Source organism: Chrysemys picta, chromosome 14 (assembly GCF_011386835.1).
Source record: "Chrysemys picta bellii isolate R12L10 chromosome 14, ASM1138683v2, whole genome shotgun sequence".
Taxonomy (NCBI): Eukaryota; Metazoa; Chordata; order Testudines; family Emydidae; genus Chrysemys; species Chrysemys picta.
The window spans coordinates 26,893,136-26,914,289 of NC_088804.1; the positions used below are offsets into that span (position 1 = coordinate 26,893,136).

The 21,154-nt window shown below is 43.6% G+C and overlaps 1 protein-coding gene across 15 annotated transcripts in view; it reads right to left on the reverse strand.

The window, feature by feature from the left end:
• Window positions 1-21,154, reverse strand: part of WTIP (WT1 interacting protein) — a 118,797-nt gene that overhangs the window by 15,240 nt on the left and 82,403 nt on the right. For 5 of the 15 annotated variants that reach the window (XM_065567228.1, XM_065567223.1, XM_065567227.1 and 2 more), the window contains one exon: window positions 18,032-18,099. The exons of 1 other annotated variant lie outside the window; for it this stretch is intronic. In XM_065567228.1, the coding sequence (XP_065423300.1) occupies window positions 18,032-18,099 (68 nt within the window). Of the gene's footprint in view, window positions 1-814; window positions 878-986; window positions 2,525-2,873; window positions 7,411-18,027; window positions 18,100-21,154 lie in introns of those variants that run through there. 9 more of the 15 variants (XM_065567222.1, XM_065567220.1, XM_065567225.1 and 6 more) reach the window with 5 other exon arrangements.

Consider the following 21,154-nt stretch of genomic DNA (forward strand, 5'->3'; position numbering starts at 1 on the left):
GGCCCCTATTTGGATTCCAGTCCCTGCCCTCCATCCCCTCTGCTGCAGACTACATGCTTAGTGGTAAGAGGGCTCGAGAGCGGTGTCAACCCGCACAGCCTCTTATACCCTTGGCTGGGCACACGAGGATGATGGACATGAGGGTCAACGGACACTGCTACAGAGCTGTTCCAGCTCCATCACATGGTGCACATGCACACTCACGTTTAGAATCCAAATAGGGACTACACAGCTCGAAGAACCTCCAGATACAGGTAAGTAACCTCCTCTTATTCCCATTTTACAGAAGGGGATACTGAGGCACAGAACGGTTAAGTGAGGTGCACAAGATCACAATGCAAGAGAAGGGAAAAGAGCACAGAACTTTTGATTACTAGCTCCCCCAGCTCTGACCAATGGACCATGCTCCCTCTCATACGATAGGGTTCCTGCTGTTTCACCTGGCTATACAAGAAACAGCATTCCTTTGTTTTATCACTTTCCCCCAGAAAAGAGTCTATATTTTATGGCGTGATATTAAAATGTACCAAAGTTTTTTCACTGCTAGCTGACTATATCCCCTCCTCCCTGCTTGGTGGAACTCTCACCAACGTCAATCAGAGTCCCACAAGTTCAGATAGAGGAGAAGGACCCCTCTATGCATTAAGTGTTAACGGCAACACGGTGTGAATTTATTTTCATTTTAATAGTGATACGTCCTTGATTAAAATGTCCTTGGCAGTAGTGGTCTGACAAGGTCAAAAGCAAACAACACATTACCATATACTCCCTGAAATGCATCAACAGAAATGTATTCCACAATTAACTCTCTTACCATTTCCATTATGAGGTGTCCACAAACAAAGCACTTGTCTGCTGTCTGCTGAAAGCCCGAATACTGTTCAAATGACAGAAGAGAAAGGATTGTTAGTAATTGCTAATCTCTCTTCCTTTCTTTCTGAAACTATACCTGTCCCATGAATGCTGTGTTGTTTTTTCCATCTGACCTGGGATGAAACAAACCACGCTGCGGTGCGTCAGCTCGAATACTTTTTTCATGGCCTACTTTGAACTGATCTTGGAAGACACTGATTCAAAGGCTTTCACACTGTACTTTGAACATTTTCAGGTACTCGTCTTAAATAGCTTGAGTTAGTTTTTCCCTCTGATCCAGGCATGTAGTTCCCATTGAGGATAATGGGGATTGTGGGCACAGTTACATGCTTTAAATCCTGATTATAACTCCATTCTGGTTTTGGAAAGATGAAAATGTATTTACAAAAAGATAAAAATTGGGTAAGGATGTATGAGTGAAATCCGACTTCATTCAACTCAATGGCAAAACTCCCATTAAGTCCCATAGGGCCAGGATTTCATCTGGTCTTGTTTAGAGACTGAGAGAAGGGGGAACTAAGATGCATATTTGTAAACCAACTTATCAAGACTATTGAGCCTGACAACTGACCTACCTGACTGACACCCTATAGAATAGAGTTTGCCTGAAGGACTCCAGACATGTAATTTTTAAACTGATATTTGCAGTAGCTGAACTTTATCCTCACCCTCCTCTGTCCAATATAAACAAACAGCTCTATGTGCACTCTTTCCTATCACGGGGAATGGTTGCCCAGTTGTTTACATTTGTTTGCACAGTAAGTTGGACATTTGATTATTTGAACATTTTTGGGTTATAGCAAAGTTCATCTAAAACATGCTGTGGTCTTGGAGCTAGACTTGGAACATGAGGCCAAGGGTAGGATGTCAAAACGTAGATCATGTGCCACAGCCCAACTCTGTTGGCCTGGAGAGCATAGTGTGTCCTTACACCCATGGATCTAAAAGAGGCTAAGGCCATGTCTACACTTACCGGGGATTAAGGTTGCTGCGATCGATGCAGCGAGGGTCGATTTAGCAGGTCTAGTGAAGACCTGCTAAATCAACCGCGGAGCACTCTCCGGTTGACTCCAGTACTCCACCGGAACGAGACGATTAAGGATGGTGTAGACACCACAGTAAGTTGATCTAAGCTACGTTATTCAAGTAGCTGAGTAGCGTAACTTAGGTCGACTTACTGCGGTAGTGTAGACAAGGCCTAAGAGCCTGATCCAACTGCCAATGAAGTTAATGGGAACTGTTTCTTTGATTTCTGTGGTCACTGGATTAGACCCTAAATTAGCAAGATGTCCTCTTTGTTTTATTTTTCCAGATAAGTGGCAAATTGGGGCCACGGTTATAAACAATTATAAACTGAAGTCACTTTCAGATACCACAATGGACAAATACGTTATTTATTAAATAATATGCTATTTCAATTCTCACAGCCTTCCTCTTTGTCTGCTTTAATATTTCCTATGTATTGGACAATACAGCACATGTAATGATAAAAAACAAAAACAAAAAAACCCCTTAGATTAAGTAAAGCTTTTAAATTATAACAAATGACCATCTCAGATTGTTTAATATACACCAGTGTCCATAGATTGTTACTCACATATTTCTGCAAGTCATTTTGCTGCATTGTGTAATGGAATTAGTGTGAAATTGTCTAGACCAGGGGTCGGCAACGTTCGGCACGCGGCTCGCCAGGGTAAGCACCCTAGCAGGCCGGGCCAGTTTATTTACCTGCTGACGCGGCAGGTTCAGCCGATCGTGGCCCCCACTGGCCATGGTTCGCCGTCCCGGGCCAATGGGGGCGGCAGGAAGCCGCGGCCAGCACATCCCTCGGCCCGTGCCGCTTCCCGCTGCCCCCATTGGCCTGGGACGGCGAACTCCGGCGAGTGGGGGCCGCGATTGGCCGAACCTGCCGCGTCAGCAGGTAAATAAACTGGCCCGGCCCGCTAGGGTGCTTACCCTGGCGAGCTGCGTGCCGAATGTTGCCGACCCCTGGTCTAGACCTAGAGAAATGGTTGGGATCCGCTCCCCACCCTAGTGTCAGCAGCTTTAAGACCAAAATATTTGCTTTCTTATTCTTCTCCCAGCAGACAAAGACACTGCTACTACCCGGGAATCTCTCTGGTTCCACTGTATCTGAATGACCATCTGGCTAGACTGTTTCCTAAGGTTGCGACCTCAGGGGTTGCTGGAAACAGGTGGGGAGGTCCTAGCAGAGCAGACAGCAGAAGATTAACAATAGTATAAACCCAGCTAATTCCAAAATCCTGTCAGAATGAATTTAACAGTACCATCTGGCTGTCATTTGATAAGGAATGCAAAGGAGCATTTACCCAGTTATTGATTAACAGGGACCATATTCCCAAAGAACTGAATGGCTTGTGGTCAGGCTAATGTCATTTATTGCTGTCTGGATTGCTATAAATTACATTATTTGTCAGAAGGCAGGGTTTTGTTGACACACAATCTCTCTTTATATCACTAAACCTATTAAATTAAAACCATAATTCGTTTCTAATGGGGGAATTGTATTTGTAAAAACGCAACAAGAGAATGATTACTCAATTTAAGAAAATGCTACAAAATGGCACAAAATCCAATCATATTGACAAACTATCTTATGAGCTCAGTGAAATGACCCTCTTTACTACTATATTGTGCTCTTTTCTGATCATAGTATTGATCTGGAAAAGCCTGAAACCTTTTGGTTCAATGAGAGTTAGGATCTGGATTAGTCTCTCCTGGTGGGTTAAATCTATATAGGATGGAGTAGAATGATAGCCTCTCATCTCAGCAGCATTTTTTTCTACAGCACGGTGGATACTGCTATCATTAAATCTGTATTATCCTTTGACAATAAATGGCTTTTGCCAGGTATTCATAACTCAACCCTGCAGTACATATTTTTATTATAAACATGGAGGGCTCAAACATCAGTTCTAGGTTTTAAATTCTAGGAACACAGAGCACAAAATAGACAATACTCTGAAACAGTAAAATACTTGGTGCTTTGCACCTTTCCTCTTTAAAGTGATTTACTAATACAAAACTGCACAACCTTCCTGTCAAGTAATATTTATCCTCATAATGCAGGTGGGGAAACCGAGGCAGAAAAGTTGTGACTTGCTCAAGACTGAAGAAGGGCAAAAATGGTCTTGCACTTAAGGCATAATTCTAGGCCTCAAAAGAACTAGGTTCAGTTCCTGCAGCATGCTTTTTGATAAGTCTCTCATTCCGACTGGGTGGGATTTTCAAAAGAGCTCTTGGTTGGTCTAACTTGGCTCCTAAGGAAGTCAATAACTTCCATAGGAACCATTAGGTAACCTCAAGTGCTTTTGAAAATCTCATCCTATATTTTAGTTCCCCCATCTGCAAAATGGAGATAACATTTCCTTTCCCCATGTGAGTGTTGGGTGGATAAATGTCTGTAAATCACTCAGACTGTAGTGATGGTGGATCTACAAGAGAGTCACAGGTGGGATTAGAACTCAAGAGTTCCTGGCTCCTATTCCTGGGCTTGGGCTACTCCCCTGTGCCTTTGTTACAGACACCACTGGTTTCAATGCTTTCATTAACATGCAGCCCTGTTTTATTTTACATTTTATGTACCAAGAGTTTATAATTCTGACACTGCAAAAATTTCCCATCTTTTAAAAATCACTGAGCCGATTTTGTTTAGCTTTTCTAAACATGCCAGTAACTTTTTCTGTTACTGTTTCTTAAGCAGATAAATATAATTACATACTCATCTAGCACTAGAAATGTACTTTAATGGGCCCATGTACAGTATGTACCCAAGATAAATGAGACAGATTCACAAACATTGAGGTGGGTTTTTTTTTTTTTTTTACTAATATCATGAATAACACTGAATAATGTTAAAGTTGTTACACAAGCAGAGGAAAGCTCTGAAATTCAATGGTCAGCCTAAGGCATCCTCCTTCACCCCCACTCTTGTGACTTTAAAGTACAATACTCCTCACCAAAATACAAAGAAAACAAATGGATCCTGGAGATCTAACAATTTACTGTTCTGGGATCTCAATTTTGTCCTAACTTTCCTCCCACATTTAACTCTTTATTCACACCCATCTCTCCGGATGTTGTTATAATCTCTGATTTTCTGTGCAAGAGTCAATACCTTGTTTCAGGACCTTGATAATCTATGCATTATTTAGCTTCTTTTTTTTTTTTTAAATGTATAGACTTTGAGAATTATATTGGAGTTCAAGAGTAAAAGGAAAAGCCTTGGCTAAATGAACTTTCTTTTGTTTGCTGTCTCCCAGCCTTTGATTACCAAACAGGCAGAAATCACTAATGATTTTGCCCAAAAGCCTTTGTTTCAATGGGAGAGGAAAAAGAGGTCACCTTCTGCCCAGATTACTTAGGTCTGTTTTGTGCCCCTCTTCTCCCCCCCCCCCCCCCCCCCGCACATGATGATCTCAAATTTTAAGGACTCCTCTGTCCAATGTGCAACGTATTCTAAAGAAATTAACAATGCTTTTGGAGCATTTAATGAATAATTATGCATGGAGGGTAATCCCACCAAGTACTGAGAGAAATTTCTCCTTTCTGCAATCAGGTCTTGAACCAGCCTCAGCTATCGGATCTTTTAAACCCTGATGCTTGCATCAGGAGTTTCAAGAGAGAACACATTGAGAAATAATACCTCTGGAAAAGACTTCAGGACCTTCTTTCTACCTTAAATTAGAGACATGGCATTAGGTCGCCTTAGCATGCCTAACCATGCCCAGGAAGTGGATGCTGCTGCTTCTTCCCCCCCTCGTGTGCTTGCGACAAAAATTGCTTTCCCTCGGACAGATGCTTGCAGACCCCTTTGCTTTCTCAATGGAGATTTTAAAAATCCAGTAAAGGTGAGTGGGAAAAGATCAAATAGCTTAGATTTTGGCAGAGACTGTGGGTGACCTGGCTGTAGTAATATTAGGAAATTATTAAAAATCACTGATACGGCACTGCAAAAGTTGCTGAATTTGATCCACACAGCCTAGATTTGAGATTCCCTCTCTTTTACGCTTACAAGGCCTTTGAGAGGGTAGACCAGAAGTTTTTGCCAAGATGCTTCAGGCATTTAATTCTGAAAACTCATTTCTGAATTGGGTGCTATGCTAATGATGTATTCCAACCCCAGGCTGTCTGTAATCCCTCACAGACTCTCTGCTCCTTGGTTTCCCATTAGCAGAGCATCTGTCTTCTCTCTCCTTTATTGTTTGCTCTCTGCGTGGGACCCTTAGTACATGGAATACAACAATGCAAGAAATTCATGGGATCACGTTCGCAGAGGGGAAGAATATAAAATTTTGCTTTATGCAAATGGTCTTTTTTATTTATTTTACACACAATTAAATGAGGTTGTTAAACTGCACTGAACAAAATGGGAACTTCTCAGGCTTTAAGACTTTTGGAGTCTCATGGCAGGTGGCAGGGGTTAAACTGAGGCAGAATGGTCTGGAACTGTGTTCTGCATTTTCCCTGACATAAAGTATGTCCTGCTGCCTTGCCCTGTCTTGCTGACAGTTTGGCTCATGTTGCTCCCACACTACGGCACCAGTCCCTCTTCCTGCTTTTTGGCTCCTGCTTTACTCCTTGCTCTACCCAAAGTGCCTGGGCAGGGGAAGGAAGGGAGCTGAGCACTAATCAGAGGAATACTGGTTCAAACTGTGCACAGACTGCTAGAAAGCAGGACTCTCCGTGGGAGCAGAATTTTGCCTTAGTGGTTAGGCATCTGGTGACCTCTGAAGACGGCATAACCTGTGCTACATTGGAGGCTTGAGGACCTCCATGTCCCAACACCCACTGAGGCTGTTTTTTGTCTTATACGGTGGAGGCCAAATTATGACTTCTTTCTTAGTTCTATGTGAAGAACATTCCATTGGTGTCAGTGGGAGTTTTGCCTGAATAAGGAATGAGAAAAATTCAATGAAGGCCTAAGAATTTGATGCTTCAGTACTCACTAAGGGACAGATTGTGAAGTTCTTACTCATGCTAGGTAGCACCTCACTCCAGATGTAGTACCATTTACTTCAGCTACCCATCATCTCATGATATGTAATTTGTGTAAGAAGTTGTGTATGTCAGAACTCATCTTCCTAAAATAGGAGTGGGCAAACTACGGCCCGTGGGCCGGATCCGGCCCCTTAGGGCTTTGGATCCGGCCTGCGGGATTGCCCCCCATGGCGCCGTGGGCCCCGTGCCACTCTGAGAAGTGGCCAGCACAAGGTCCCTGCGGCCCCTGGGTAGGGGGCAGAGGGTTCCGTGCGTTGCCCTTGCCTCCAGGCACCGCCCCCCGCAGCTCCCATTGGCAGGGAATGGGGAACCGCGGCCAATGGGAGCTTCAAAGGAGGTACCTAGAGGCACGGCAAGGGCAGCGCATGCGTAGCCCTCCGCCCCCTATCCCCCAGGGGCCGCAGCGCTTCCTGGAGTGGCGTGGAGCTGGGGACAGGGCAGGCATGCAGGGAGCCTCCCCTGGCCCCGGTGCGTGCCGCTGCCACCCCAGAGCCGCTTTAGGTAAGCGGTGCCGGGCCGGAGCCCGAACCCCTCCTGCACCGAGCACCCTCATACACCCTGCACCCCTCCTGCACCCCAACTCCCTGCCCTGAGCCCTCCCCCGCAATCCGCACCCCTCCTTTGCCCCAATCCCTTGCCCTGAGCCCCTTCCTGCACACTGCACTCCCTCCCGCACCCCAAACCCCTGCCCCGACCCTGCATACAATTTCCCCACCCAGATGTGGCCCTCGACCCAAAAAGTTTGCCCACCCCTGTCCTAAAACATTAATGCAATTTTATTCAAAACAGGTGTCAAGAAAGAATTCAATTCAAAACACACACCAGCTAATACAAACAATTATTTCAGAAGTGGGCACGCACCACTTTCTCACTAGCATTTTTTCCCGACTCTCAAACAGAAAAAATTAGCGTGCTCTATTGACCAGTGTTTGGCATGATATACACACAACTACGAGAGCTTTATTTCTCTTTTAAGTGCACTTCAGTTACACAAATGTACTTTTGAGTGTTGTATTAAGAACAGGAAAAGATAACCTGGCCTTTTTATCAGCATCTTATCAAGGAAAAGGCTAGTGAAATGATGACTGGCATGCGATCAACTTGATTTTGCAATACATTCTTTGGGACACAGTGCTAGCCAAGGAAGAGCACAGTACAGTTACAAGAACCTTTCTATAATGATGGCACAAAAACAGAATTTCATCTGTCTTCTTTCCTGTCTCTTCTGCAGATTCCTGGAGTCTGATTCTTGGGATCCATCTTTAAATGTTTACAACTTTTTCTACCTTATGAGGCAAGCCATCAGCCTGGTCTGAAATTTCATTCCTAACTGGATGACATACTTAAAAAAAAAAAAAAAAGTCTAATGCTGAGTTACTCAGAAAACGGGGAGTTCCTTTTTTCCTTCATCCACACATTTCCCTAGTTTATTTACAGTACCGGGGTCAATATGTGCATTTCCCATTCTTTTCTGGACTTTGGAGATTTTGTTGGACTCTAGCTGTTCTCAAATTTCAAGACTCAGATTTCTTCAGGCCTGCAGCTTGGCAATATTTCACCAATGGCAGCATTCATCATTACCTTTCCCAGTCTACATGCCTATGTTTTTATATGAACTCTTGTTTAGGGGTTTTCATCTTCAAAAATTTGTCCTCTAGGATTAACTCTTGGGTAAAATCCTGGCCCCACAGAAGTCAGTGGGAGGTTTGCCACTGACTTCCACTGAGCCAAGAATTCACCCCTTTTGTCATATATGTAAACGTCTCGCATTGAGATGAACCCAAACAACAGCCAGCTCCACAATGTCCAGAATTTTGCATTAAGATCCAAATCCAAAATTCACAGCGCAAATCAGACTTCCAGATCCAAACACCTCAGAACACTAAGGAATTGTGCAGTTTGGGCCATCTCAGTTCTGATGAAACACTCTAATGCAAGATATCCTGATGTTTCATTTCACCACTGTCAAATCTACTTACAATATAAAACTGGGATCCCACTAGCATCTTGCAAGCTGTTGAGAAATACTAAAGAAAACTGGGACAATCATCAGATTTTTTTTTGATAAGTAACTATTTTATCTTGTTTCCTCCCAAATTGATTATGCTAATGTATAATATATCAGTTGTCTTTGTTTTCAGTGGTATCATCAGGGGTCCTAATGATACTTTAACACAAGTGGTTTCTTTTCTTTTTGTTTCTAATATATAATTGTTTGTGTAGAATACAACTAATAGACCAGATCCTATAAGCATTCTCGCTATGGGATGACCACAGGACTTGAGAGCACGTGAAGAATTGAGTCCCCTGTTATAGAACATTAAGAGATTAGCACATCCCCTTCCAAGCTTTATTCCCATTGTTTTCTTAAAGATGCTAATAAACACCCTTATCTGCCTTATGATTGGAAGGTGTATTTTAATAATTTTTTTTAGGTAGACTGCATTTAAAAATAAATATTACGTTCACATACTTATCTAAACCTTCATTTAGTACATTATTCCCATTAGCTGGGAAACTAACTAACAAGCTACAGCTTTCACCATTTACCTTTTCAACACGAGTCTATTTTCTGATTGAGAATCTCCGTTAACAGAGATGATGCTCTTTGACTAATGCACTGCTTCCAAAGCTCACCTCTCAAGGGAGACCTACAACTATTTATACTCACTGAGATGGAAAATCAAACCTCTGACTCCAGCTGACACCAGCCTCCATTACACTAAGGCCCCAGCTACCAGGATGGGGCTTCTCTATCTTCCACACTGCCAGGCTTAGCAATAGCATATGCAAAAACTACAAAGAACTATCTTCTTATTAGATCGTTACTATTGCAATAGTGCTTAGAGACCCAAATTAGTGTCCGAGCCCCATTATACTAGGTGCTTTAGAAACGTATGATAACATACTCCCTGCCCAGGCTTCGTTTGGTAGGAAGGAGTTATTGAACAGTTTCACATCTCTGTTTATAAGTATAAGACTCTTGTTAACCAATCCTACAAATGAGAAATCTATTCTATTCTATTCCATATTACATTAAAAACAAAAAACCCTATGGTAAAACAATGCTAACGTTGCAAAGTCATGCACTCAAAGGTTAGGAAGTGCCAGAGGTTTCCTGCACAACTTTAATTTGGCCTCCCTGTGCATAAGCAGTATGATATACTCTTTAATTATAGACCCTTCTGCCCCTCTCCATCTCCTGCTTCTTACCCCCCTTTCCCGCCCCTCCCCCGGCTCCTACTCCAGTCCCCCTGGCTCCTACCTGTTTCCCCATCTCTAATCCTTCCCCTGGTCTCCTGCCCCTATTCTTCCTATGACCCAGTTCCTGCCGCCCCAACACTCTATGACTACCCCTATTCCTACCTTCTCAGGTCCTGCTCTAATCCCTTCATCCCCACAGGCTCCTGCCCCTGTCCCTTCCTCCCCCACCCTTCATTGGAGTCAGGCTACTGCCTTCTCCTCTTCCATGCTGCCTCAGTACCAGTAGGGGGTGCACTGAGAGCAGAGGAGAAAGCGTTCAGTTCCTGTGCCTGGCGCACAGCGGGACCCTGGCAGACAGGAGGCGCACATGGAGGGACATCTCTGCTTAGCCCCTGCATCGTGGGCTGGTGCATTCTCAGTAATTTTATGGGGATGGCACATTGCAATCTGGACATGAGCTGGGAGGGCCTGGAGCATGCTCCATGCAGATGGAATCTTTGGAACATTTAGCTGCCAAACTCTACTGAGCATCTGCAAACTGACGGGGTTGGTCAAATCTGATGATTTTATTTTTTAAACGAGGATGGCAAAAGACACTGCATTTTCCCTAATCTTTTTCACAGAAATGGCTGAACTGTGTGAGTTATTATTAGCCTGAGGCCGACACCTGGTATGGAAAATTTCAGTGTAAATGGCTAAAGTTTGGCAAAGTTACAAGTAACAGAAAAAAGACCCTCATAATGGAAAGTGTCAGGTAACCTTAACTATCGGGAATACTACTTGTGCTGCCTACACAAGTTCTTGTACAGGCCTCACTGCCATAGTATTGAGCCCTTTCTACTAGTGTACTAAGCGACGTGACTAACATCTGTCATGTGTGGGTCATTTTCTCTCGCATTCCCTCTCTAGGGGGAAATTCTCTTGTCTCAGCCTCCACAAGATCCTCCGCCCCCTCAATACTACTACCTCAGTAGAGAGAAGGGAAAAAACCCTATCTAAAAGAATGACAAAGAAGATAATGGATTGCAGACTTTGGTGACATTTTCTAAATCTTTTCGCCAAGAACAACAACAATTTATTTAAAATTAGTTTATGGGATATTTAAATATTGAAGGGGAAAGAAAAATTGGCCACGATTAAAAATTACTGAACTATTTTTCTTTCCCCCCTGATTATACAGCAATTTATCAATAAAATGGAACAAGTAATGCCTGACTGGGATTATTTATTATAGTGGAAGGCATTTATTTTTACTCACTAGCCATAACAGGGACTGTTCTTGGTGGAGTTAGCCATGTGTGTTCTACGAGCTTTCAGGGGAGGATTAAACTGTCATTTGTTTTATCTCCTTTCACGAAGTAACTATCATAACAGGAGTGAGGCAAGAGTTACATGCTGCTAGATTTGCTACCTTAAAGAGAGGGTAGGGGGCACTGGCATCTCCCCTGAAACCAAAGGAAATTGATATAATTTTTTTTTTTATGTTTATGTTCAATAGTGCCCTGCATTAAGTGCTCCCACTGGAAATTAATAGAGGTTAGTTATCTCAAGGATATAATTATACAGAAGTAGAATCCAGGTTTAAACTTTTATAGCGATGGCATAGTTCAGCGTCTGCAGCGGAGAGCTGGAACCGGGATGTCAAATTCAAAAACAGAGTGAGCCATGCATTTATTGTGTGGCCTTGGCTTGCCAGCCCTAGTCTTTAACATATTACTTGCTATAGCATCACTACTGCCACAGCATCAGTCATTCTAGTACAAGGCTTCTTCGCTTGTGGGGCGCAGACCAAAATTGGGTCACCAGAACATTTCATGCTGATGATGGGCCGACCAGGCCAAATTTGAGTGAGTAGCGCTGCTCCCACCCCCAGCGCCGCTCACACAAATTCAGCACAAGGGGTCCCCTGTCAGGAGAACAGCGCCAAACCTGAGCAGTGCTGCAACTTTGGAGATTGCCCTGATAGTCCCACAGGACTGGAGCTGCAGGAGCCGCTGCTGTGGGGTAAGTGCAGGGTGGACTCTGAAACCCCCTCTAGGTCTCCCATCTACCCACTGGAGGCAGGACCTGACCTCCCCCAGGACCTCCTACTCGGGGGCAGCACCTTCTTATGTACTCGGTCGTGAAAGGCGCTCATCGTTCCCAAATGGGTCCTGAGCCCAAAAAGGTTGAGAGCCGCTGCTCTAGTACCCCTTTGTCCCACTCCACCCTCTCTGCCTTATCTACAACTCCACCAATAGCAGTAAAGACTTGCAGTACTCCCTCCCCACAGGTGAAGACAGAGAGAATCTATGCCCTCAATAAGAGAAAACAGGTGGAGAATTGAGAAGAATGTACCTGCCCATAGTTTTGCTGGGTGTATCTATGTCCAGTGAGGTGGCAAAGTTTGCAGATGATACTAAACTGCTCAAGATAGTTAAAACCAAAGCAGACTGTGAAGAACTTCAAAAAGATCTCACAAAACTAAGTGACTGGGCAACAAAATGGCAAAAGAAATTTAAAGGTGGATAAATGTAAAGTAATACCCATTGGAAAAAATAACCCCAATTACACATACAATATGATGCGGGCTAATTTAGCTACAACTAATCAGGAAAGAGATCTTGGAGTCATCGTGGATAGTTCTCTGAAGACATCCACGCAGTGTGCAGTGGCAGTCAAAAAAGCAAACAGGATGTTAGGAATCATTAAAAAAGTGATGGAGAATATCTTATTTCCCTTAGATAAATCCATGGTACGCCCACATCTTGAATACTGCGTACAGATGTGGTCTCCTCATCTCAAAAAAGATATACTGGCATTAGAAAAAGTTCAGAGAAGGGCAACTAAAATGATTAGGGGCTTGGAATGGGTCCCATATGAGGAGAGATTAAAGAGGCTAGGACTTTTCAGCTTGGAAAAGAGGAGACTAAGATGTGATAGAGGTATGTAAAATCGTGAGTGGTGTGGAGAAAGTGAATAAGGAAAAGTTATTTACTTGTTCCCATAATATAAGAAGTAGGGGTCACCAAATGAAATTAATGGGCTACAGGTTTAAAACAAATAAAAGGAAGTTCTTCTTCACACAGCGAACTCCTTGCCTGAGGAGGTTGTGAAGGCTAGGTCTATAATAGGGTTTAAAAGAGAACCTCCATGTATTTATCTAGTTAAGTCCATTAATGGCTATTGGCCAGGACGGGTAAGGAATGGTGTCCCTAGCCTCTGTTTGTCAGAGGGTGGAGATGGATGGCAGGAGAGAAATCACTTGACCATTACCTGTTAGGTTCACTCCCTCTGGGACACCTGGCATTGGCCACTGTCGGTAGACAGGATGCTGGGCTGTATGGATGGACCTTTGGTCTGACCCAGGATGGCCATTCTTATGTCCTGCCTTCAGGTTTGGTGGTGCAATGGAACTCGCTCAGAGTGAATAATAACAATGATAACATCTACATTTCATCCATAAAGATCTCTAAGTGCTTTACAAACAATCGGACACATTTTCAAAAAATGCTCAGCACCTAGCAACTCCCGTTGTGACACTTATGGACAGACTTCCAGAGAGTTCAGCATCTGATATGCAGTAAGTATGCTGAGCTCTTTTGAAAATCTGGACGCCTACGTTGTTACTTAAATGGGAGCAGAAATCTTCTGAAAATCTGGCCCAGGAATTGCATCATCACTGAAATGCAGATGCCTCTGGAGCAGAGAGAGCCAATGTACATCTTGCTGCATGACTGCGTCAGGAGGGGATGAAGTGGCCAAGGATGCCAGGGGAAACCTACACTCTTATGAGAAGTGCCATATGTTCTCCCAGATCAGACAGAATATCAGTTTTTTAGGGTCTCACTTTAAGATCCACAAACAGAAAGCTGCACTGAACTTAAAGCTGTTCTGTTAAAAACAGCACCACTCTGGTTCATGATCGGACTGCGAGGGGTCCTTCGCCAGGTGACAAGGAGACATCACTTTGCCCTGCTGACCGTTCATTGTGTCTCTTGCTGGGAGGGAGACGAGAGGCAGCGACAATTGCTATTTCTAAGGGTTTGTGGGCAATGAAACATTGACAACCCTGCAGCTGCCTCTGGGAATCAATGGAAATGCTACATTGCTGTCTATGCCATAAGCCTGTGTCAGAACAGGGCTTTCTGGCTGGATTCCACCCGTGGCCACAGTGTGCCAGGTACTTTCTAAATGCAGATGGAGACACAGTCCCTGACCTGACAAATGCAGTTAGGAGAGTCTGTGCTCAACAGCTCATTTTGTTTGTCGCATGTACAGGATCACACAGTTACAGAACTGCTGCGCTGTAGCTCAATGAAGCTGCCCTAGGATTTCCTAACATGATTTATAACCATATTATCCTGTTCACACTGCAAACAAAAGCCACGTGAGAACATGGGTGCCTGAGTTAGACAACTGCTTGTTGGCATGGCTAGAATTATAATATAGGCAGCCTGAAAGCAGCTTTCCAGTCATCGCCTTTTGAAATTTATGGTTGTAATAGAGGGGTGCGGCCAGAAGTTGGCCTAGATCAGTGGATTTTTTTGCTCTAGCTCTGACCATAAGGGCTGCAGCGAGCTAAAGGAGAATTTCCCCGGTGCAGGAATATCATAAGTGTGGCAGATGTTGTCCTGCTGCTGTCCCCGCATCCAGCTTAGGGGCCGTGCCTGGGGGTTGTTGGGGGCATGCTGTCGTGGGAGGAGGAGTGGCCAGAGCACCTGAGGGCTGTGCAGGTTCTGGGCTGGGGTGCAGCCTGCAGGCAGTTGTTGGAGGCTGCTGTATGTTAGATTAGCACCCTCTTCCTGAGCGTAGGTCATCTGTGTTGTGCCTGGCAAGGGGTGTAACAGAGAAGCTAGCCTAACACATTTTAAGCTAAAAACTTTCAATGTGACCATTTTTCCAAATGCATCCCCACAGGATTATTTCAGACTAACATCTGCTATTGGCATGGTGATAGAAGCTCCCTCCCTTGGCATGGTTAAAACTAGACTGGACAAAACCCTAGAAAACAGACCATAGGAAACAATCCCACATTGGCAGGGAGGTGGATTGGATGATCTCATACTTCAGTAGTGTCCCCGTCTCTAACATCTCTACTTCAGTGTTACGGTGACATCCGGAGGGAATCCAGAGTTGAAGCTGCATGGAGATTCGTACCTACAGTGGCGATCAAATCGCTTTGTTGCATCTAAAAAGCACTATGTATGAGCTACAGACTTATAGCACTTACTCTTAACGGAATGACTGGCTTTTCAAGCTAGGAGCAACTCTGTTCAATAGTTTAGGGGTCAGAAACAGTTAAAATGGCTCCTTCTTTAAATAAAGGCTTACAACCTCACTTTTTTTTTTACTTGCCTCTAGCTAACTAATGGCTGAGCTGTAGCATTTCAAACTTTAGGCCCCATGTTATGTAAGTCTAGACTAAAGAAATAGGTTAGATTTTTTTATACATCTAAAATAAAACAATTCCCAGCATTCTTGTTGTGATTTGTGCCACAGGAAGCTGCTGGAGGATGTGTTCTTTGTAAAGCAATCAGTTTACAGCACAGGCAATGAAGGGTTCAGAGCTTCACTGCGTCCGGTGGCTCCCCAGCAGCCTCCCAAGGCCTGTTCCTGAGGCAGCACACAGCAAGCCCTCCCCAACATCTCCTCAGGCTCCCGAAGACCTGTCAGGGCTCACCAGTAAACGCTCCAGCTTCACAAACCTAGTACCCAGGGATGCTCTGAGTGAACCAGAGTTCACCTTAGGATCCCTACAACCTCTGTTTCGTAGGGAGTGTTCGCTGCCAGCCTACCTGCTCCAGGACCCCTGTAGCTGGAACAGAGGGTGGGGGTGAGCACAGGAAAAGCAGCTACTCAAAAAATGGGGGGACAGGGGTTTCAGCAGAAATTTTCAACTTTTTGTCTAAAACGTTAAAATAAAACATTTTCTGCTGAAAACTGAAAAGTTTTGACCAAAATGGTTTTTGACCAACAGTTCTGGGATTTTAGCTGAAAGGTGCTCAGTTTTTCAACAAATTATTGAAATGTTCTGAGGACAGCAGGCACCGTCCATGCACAATTTGTTTAGTCAAAGTCCCTATTTTCTATTGAATAACAGTCTCAACGGAAAATGTTCAACCTGTCCTAAGCATAAAGTAGGGTAGGGTTGCCAACAGTCCCTTATTACAAGGGATGTCCCTTATTTTTCCATCGCTGTACAACAAGATCAGGAGTTGCTGAGTGCTGCAATAAGCAGCAAGAAATACCCCTGGAAAATGTAGGTGAGTCCTGCTTATTATTATTAATACAATATACATTAGAATATCATTAATATAATAATGTGAGGAGGGGTAGAGTGGGGGGGTGCTAAGAAAACAGTTCATTGTATTTCAAAAACACGGTTGGCAGATTGGAAGATGAAGGTATTGCAAAGAGTAATATATAAACTGTAGGCTGTTTAAAGGAGAAATTTCCAGGTCAGAATATAGGGCATGTCTTTGTATTTGAATCAGCAGGTGTTTGGCTTGCAGGAGAAGTAGTTTTTATTGGAAGGGAATAACATTTTTCAACTAAAACAAAAATTACTTGAAATATGGTGTTTTGCAAAACTTTTCAGTGTAATTATTTTGATTTCTCCAGAATTTCCTGTTTTTGACCAAAAAAAAAAAAAAAAAAATCAAACAAAAAAATTCTGTATATATTTTTGAAAAATATTGACATGTTTTGTTTGGTGGTAAAATCCCACTCACTGACTTTTTTTACTTTCCTCCCTTTTCTTCCACTGGAAAATGGAAAGGGTAGGCAGTAAAAACAGTGAGAGCAAATGGGATTTTCCCCACCAAAATTTCAAATGAAATGAAAAAAGGTTATTTTCTTTTAAATTTTTTTTGCAAAATATAGTTACCTTTTTTCAACCAGTTCTAGTTGTGGTGACACGTAGAATGGGATTGGGGGTGTGTACAGGTAGGTATGAAGGTAGATATGATTCCTATACCAGAGATTTCCTTGATTTTTATGGGTTGCATTGATGAGAAATGCACTTGAGAAGCCCTGGAACTGCCAGTTAAAGTTTTTGGTGTGGGACAAGCATTGTTGGAGGTTGTGTGAAGATATTAATACCCTCATGACACATGGATGGGGGGTAACCTCAGATACTGAGCCGCCAAAAGGATGCTGCTGTTTCAATAAATAAGGAGCCAGATGCTGTAAATTCAACATATTAATTCTTTCATCTTGTAAGCAAACATTTGACACTCCTCTCTGATTTCAGTTCCCAAACATCATCTCATCTTAATCTCGATGACATATAGAGTAACTGTCATTCAATCAAATCATTTTCTGTCCGTTGAATTACTTGTAGAATCCTCCCCTTAACTGAACAAACAAACACAGCTCAGCAGCATCCTCCATTTTTCTTTTCATGAATCAGCCCCTAATAGCATACAGCACTTGCAAAGTCACTGGGTCTATTGAGAGAAAATTAGTTGTTCCTCCGTGGTTTTCAGCGAACCACACTGCAGCTCCACGCAGTTCATAGCAGAATAGTGATTAAAACTATGCCTTTAATAAAGCAACACTGTACGCAGTGATGACACGCTGCAGTCTAAGAAGTCTCCCCTCTTGTTATGATTGGTATTCCCCAGATGTTTGAGTTTGAGCTTAGGCTTGGCAAACTTTGTGGCTGCAATTCAAGCCCAAAGCTTGAACAGCTCGTGTTTACTCTTATAATTTATACTGTGAGATGATTTACAGACAGTTATGCACTTGGTTTCATGGCTACAATTTCAGTCTAAGGGTCTGATCCTGCTGCCACTGAAGTCAATGGCAAAACTCCTACTGATTTCAGTAGGTGCAGGGACAGGCTCAAAGGCTAACTGGTCTCACACTACATATCAGCCAGCACAAAAACAAACAACAACGTTCACTTTAAAAACAAGCAAACAGAAGAAAGGCCTGAAATCTTACTTACTAGGAAGTCTTCTTCACAGTACACTTTACCATTGACATTGTAGAAGGCTTTTCCTCGCAGTCTTCTCCCTGTTAGTAAAATATTTTACTGTCAGAGTCTTGTACTCCATTTCCATAGCAAGAGTCTCCAATACGAATGTGGTTTTTTAAAATAGATGATGCACTGAACACCATCAAGAATGATAGGCTCAACATTTGACCTCAGGGGCACGCCCTCCCCATTATTTCGCTTTTCTAATTTGCATTATTAGCTAATATTTATATTACGATAGTGCCCCGTACTCAGTGGGGATTGGGGTCCCATTGTGCTAGGCACTCTACAAACACAGAAAAGAGACAATCTTTGCCTGTAAGGGTCACACTGCTTGAATGCTCCTTTTCTTAATGAACAGTTATTGTCCAAAAAGTATGAAATAAATGTCATGTTCTTACATAACATCTGCAGACCCAATTGCATCTGCTAATGCTGCTGACAAAAACGGCTTGTGTAAAACTCATGGGTGAGTGTATGTTATGGGTCCCTTGCTGTGCCAATCCACAGAGGTTGTGAGTTGCTACAGATACCTACTAGAGACTTGTGGCTTCTTAGCTCAAGCTGTAGTAGCTCTTAGTTTTAGTTTTGAAGTTCTTGGTTCAATCCTTGGTGTGTCAGCCAAGACAGCGGCCATCGCATTTGCTCCTGTTATCATGTCAGTACCAATACAGCTAACTGAGAGTGGTCTGGGTTGTTCATCATCAACAAAATTGACAGCTAACTTCTAACTGCAGGATCTTTATTACTGGTCATGGAACCCAGCTTGACTTTCAGATCCCGATATAAGAAATTAGAAACGAATGCATCTTAACTTTTTCTAACTTGTAAATTGAGAACATTTTATTAACACTCGCAAGCACCTGAAACTGGCAATATGCACAGGTGATAGAGGGGGGAAAACAGATCTCAGTTTCAACCTTTGAGGGCTTACTATATTATGAGTAGCAGTTTAATTGTATTTATAACGTGTGTTCATCGATATAAACTCTGGACCTCTTTACAGTTTAAAAATATAGGACAGGCTCCAGATTAATCTCAACAAACACTGTGATAGACAGGAACTCAAAACCCCCACAATCAACCAGTCATTTAGACACAAAGGATCTGAATCTCCTCGCTCTCTCTTACACTGGCATAAATCATGAGTTATTTCAGTGTCAAAACCAGTGTGCATAAGAGAAGAATCAGGCCAAAGGAGCCAAACTCTTCCTGTTGTAAATCCTCTCCTCTCCACTGAACTTTGTTCATCACCAGGGATTTATCTGGCCCAAGCTACCACCCACTCCGGTGTGCCCATCAAACCATTAAGAGGCAGTAGCCTGGGTAAAGAGATGGCAATATACCCTGTTAAGGGCCACACACAAGAATCCATTTGCAGTGCACGACAACTTGATTGAACCCACAGACCTATGAACAATGCAAGGTACCTTATGCTTACAGGCCAATGATGACGCTCTTCGAATACACTAACTATATATATATATATATACACACACACACACACATATACACACACACACACTGAAACTACTTTTATTGTGTAAAACATGCACAATTCCTCCCCCCACCCCAAAGGAACAAACTTGGATACTCACAGACCCAGAAAAGAATAAGTTCCAGAGGTGAGGCGCTCTACCATAAACACGGGCTACCAGCCTCCAGGAGTTTAAATCTGAGGGCTGTTCACTGGAGAGCCAGTTAGCAGAATGCAATTGAAGAGGAGGGGAGAAATCTTTACAGTTTCTCTAAACAACACTGAGGAAAATGTGATTAATTTTAAATGTTTAAAAGTGTCTTTTAGAAACTGCTGCTGTGCTCTGACCATGGGAAACTGTGTATGGCACAGAGACATTTGGACCTGAGCTGACCCTTTTGGGTAATCACATGCTGTATGTGGTTGGCTGGAGGCTTATTGGCATAGCGAAGGGAAATTTTTCCTTTCAGTACAGATTCCTGAAGTGTAGCTCTCACAAGCTGCTGTCTCTGGGTGCTACTGGTAGGTGGACACTCATGTTAAAAGTTCCTTCTGTAAAATGGGTCCATTCATGGAAACAAAGTCATTGCACTATCTGACTGACTTATAAACCTTCACTCAGATTACTGTTCAGTAGATAGACCCTCAAGAGGACCATTTACAGGAGTTTTAAGGGACAACTTTCAAAGGAGTACGTGTGCACACTGTCACTGCACCCGATTCTGCCTGCTTGCACAAAACGAGGCTCTTGACTGAGTGCAGTTACTCATTCTGCATGTGTGTGAATTCAAATGACCTTTGACAATTCGGTTCTCAATGTGAACTGACTCAAAATGCAACCTGGCAGGCAGCAATTTGGAAGATTACCACTGTGAGGACACAGCCCATTAGCCTGAGTGACAGCAATAGGCTCTTTAGATCAGTCTTACCTATTGGTTAGCTCTCCTTGTGATCATCTGAAATGTAACCCTTTAGTGACTGTGTGCCATGTAAGCGGTGAACGTGCTGCCTCTTGGGGGTGTGGCCCAGGTGTAAGAGGTTCTCTTCCTATGTCACCTCCCACAAGTCTCCACTCTCAGTGATCCTCGTCTTCTCCCCAGTCATCCTGGCTTGGCTGTTGTAACCCTCCAACATGCCTCTCTGCTCTGCTTGCAGAGGTGCCTCCCAGATACCTCTCCCCAGCATGTCCTCCCCACTACCCAGAGCCTCGCCATTCCCTGAAACCTGCTTCCTATCCTTGCCCTGAGAAGCCAGGGCACAGCTGTCACTGCTCTCTCTCCTCCCCTATTCCACGACTCCTCCAGCAGCCGGATCCAGGCCTGAACCCTCCTTCCACCCTACCTGACCCCTCACGATGAGGAACCTGGCTCCTGGAGCCCTAGTGCCTGCTCCTCATCCCATCAGTTGCTGCCCCCTTTTTCCTTTGGGACAGCATCACCAATCCAGTTGGCCATCCCATAGCCCACTCACAAAATTCAGTGATCAAAGTGCATTCACCCTCCAGAGACAAAAGACCCGAATCACTGCAACCACTCAGGCCTTAGAAACTTTTTCAGGCCAATGTGCTTGCTTTGTGTAAAAGAGACAGTACCCTACATGTGTCACCATCTGCCAAG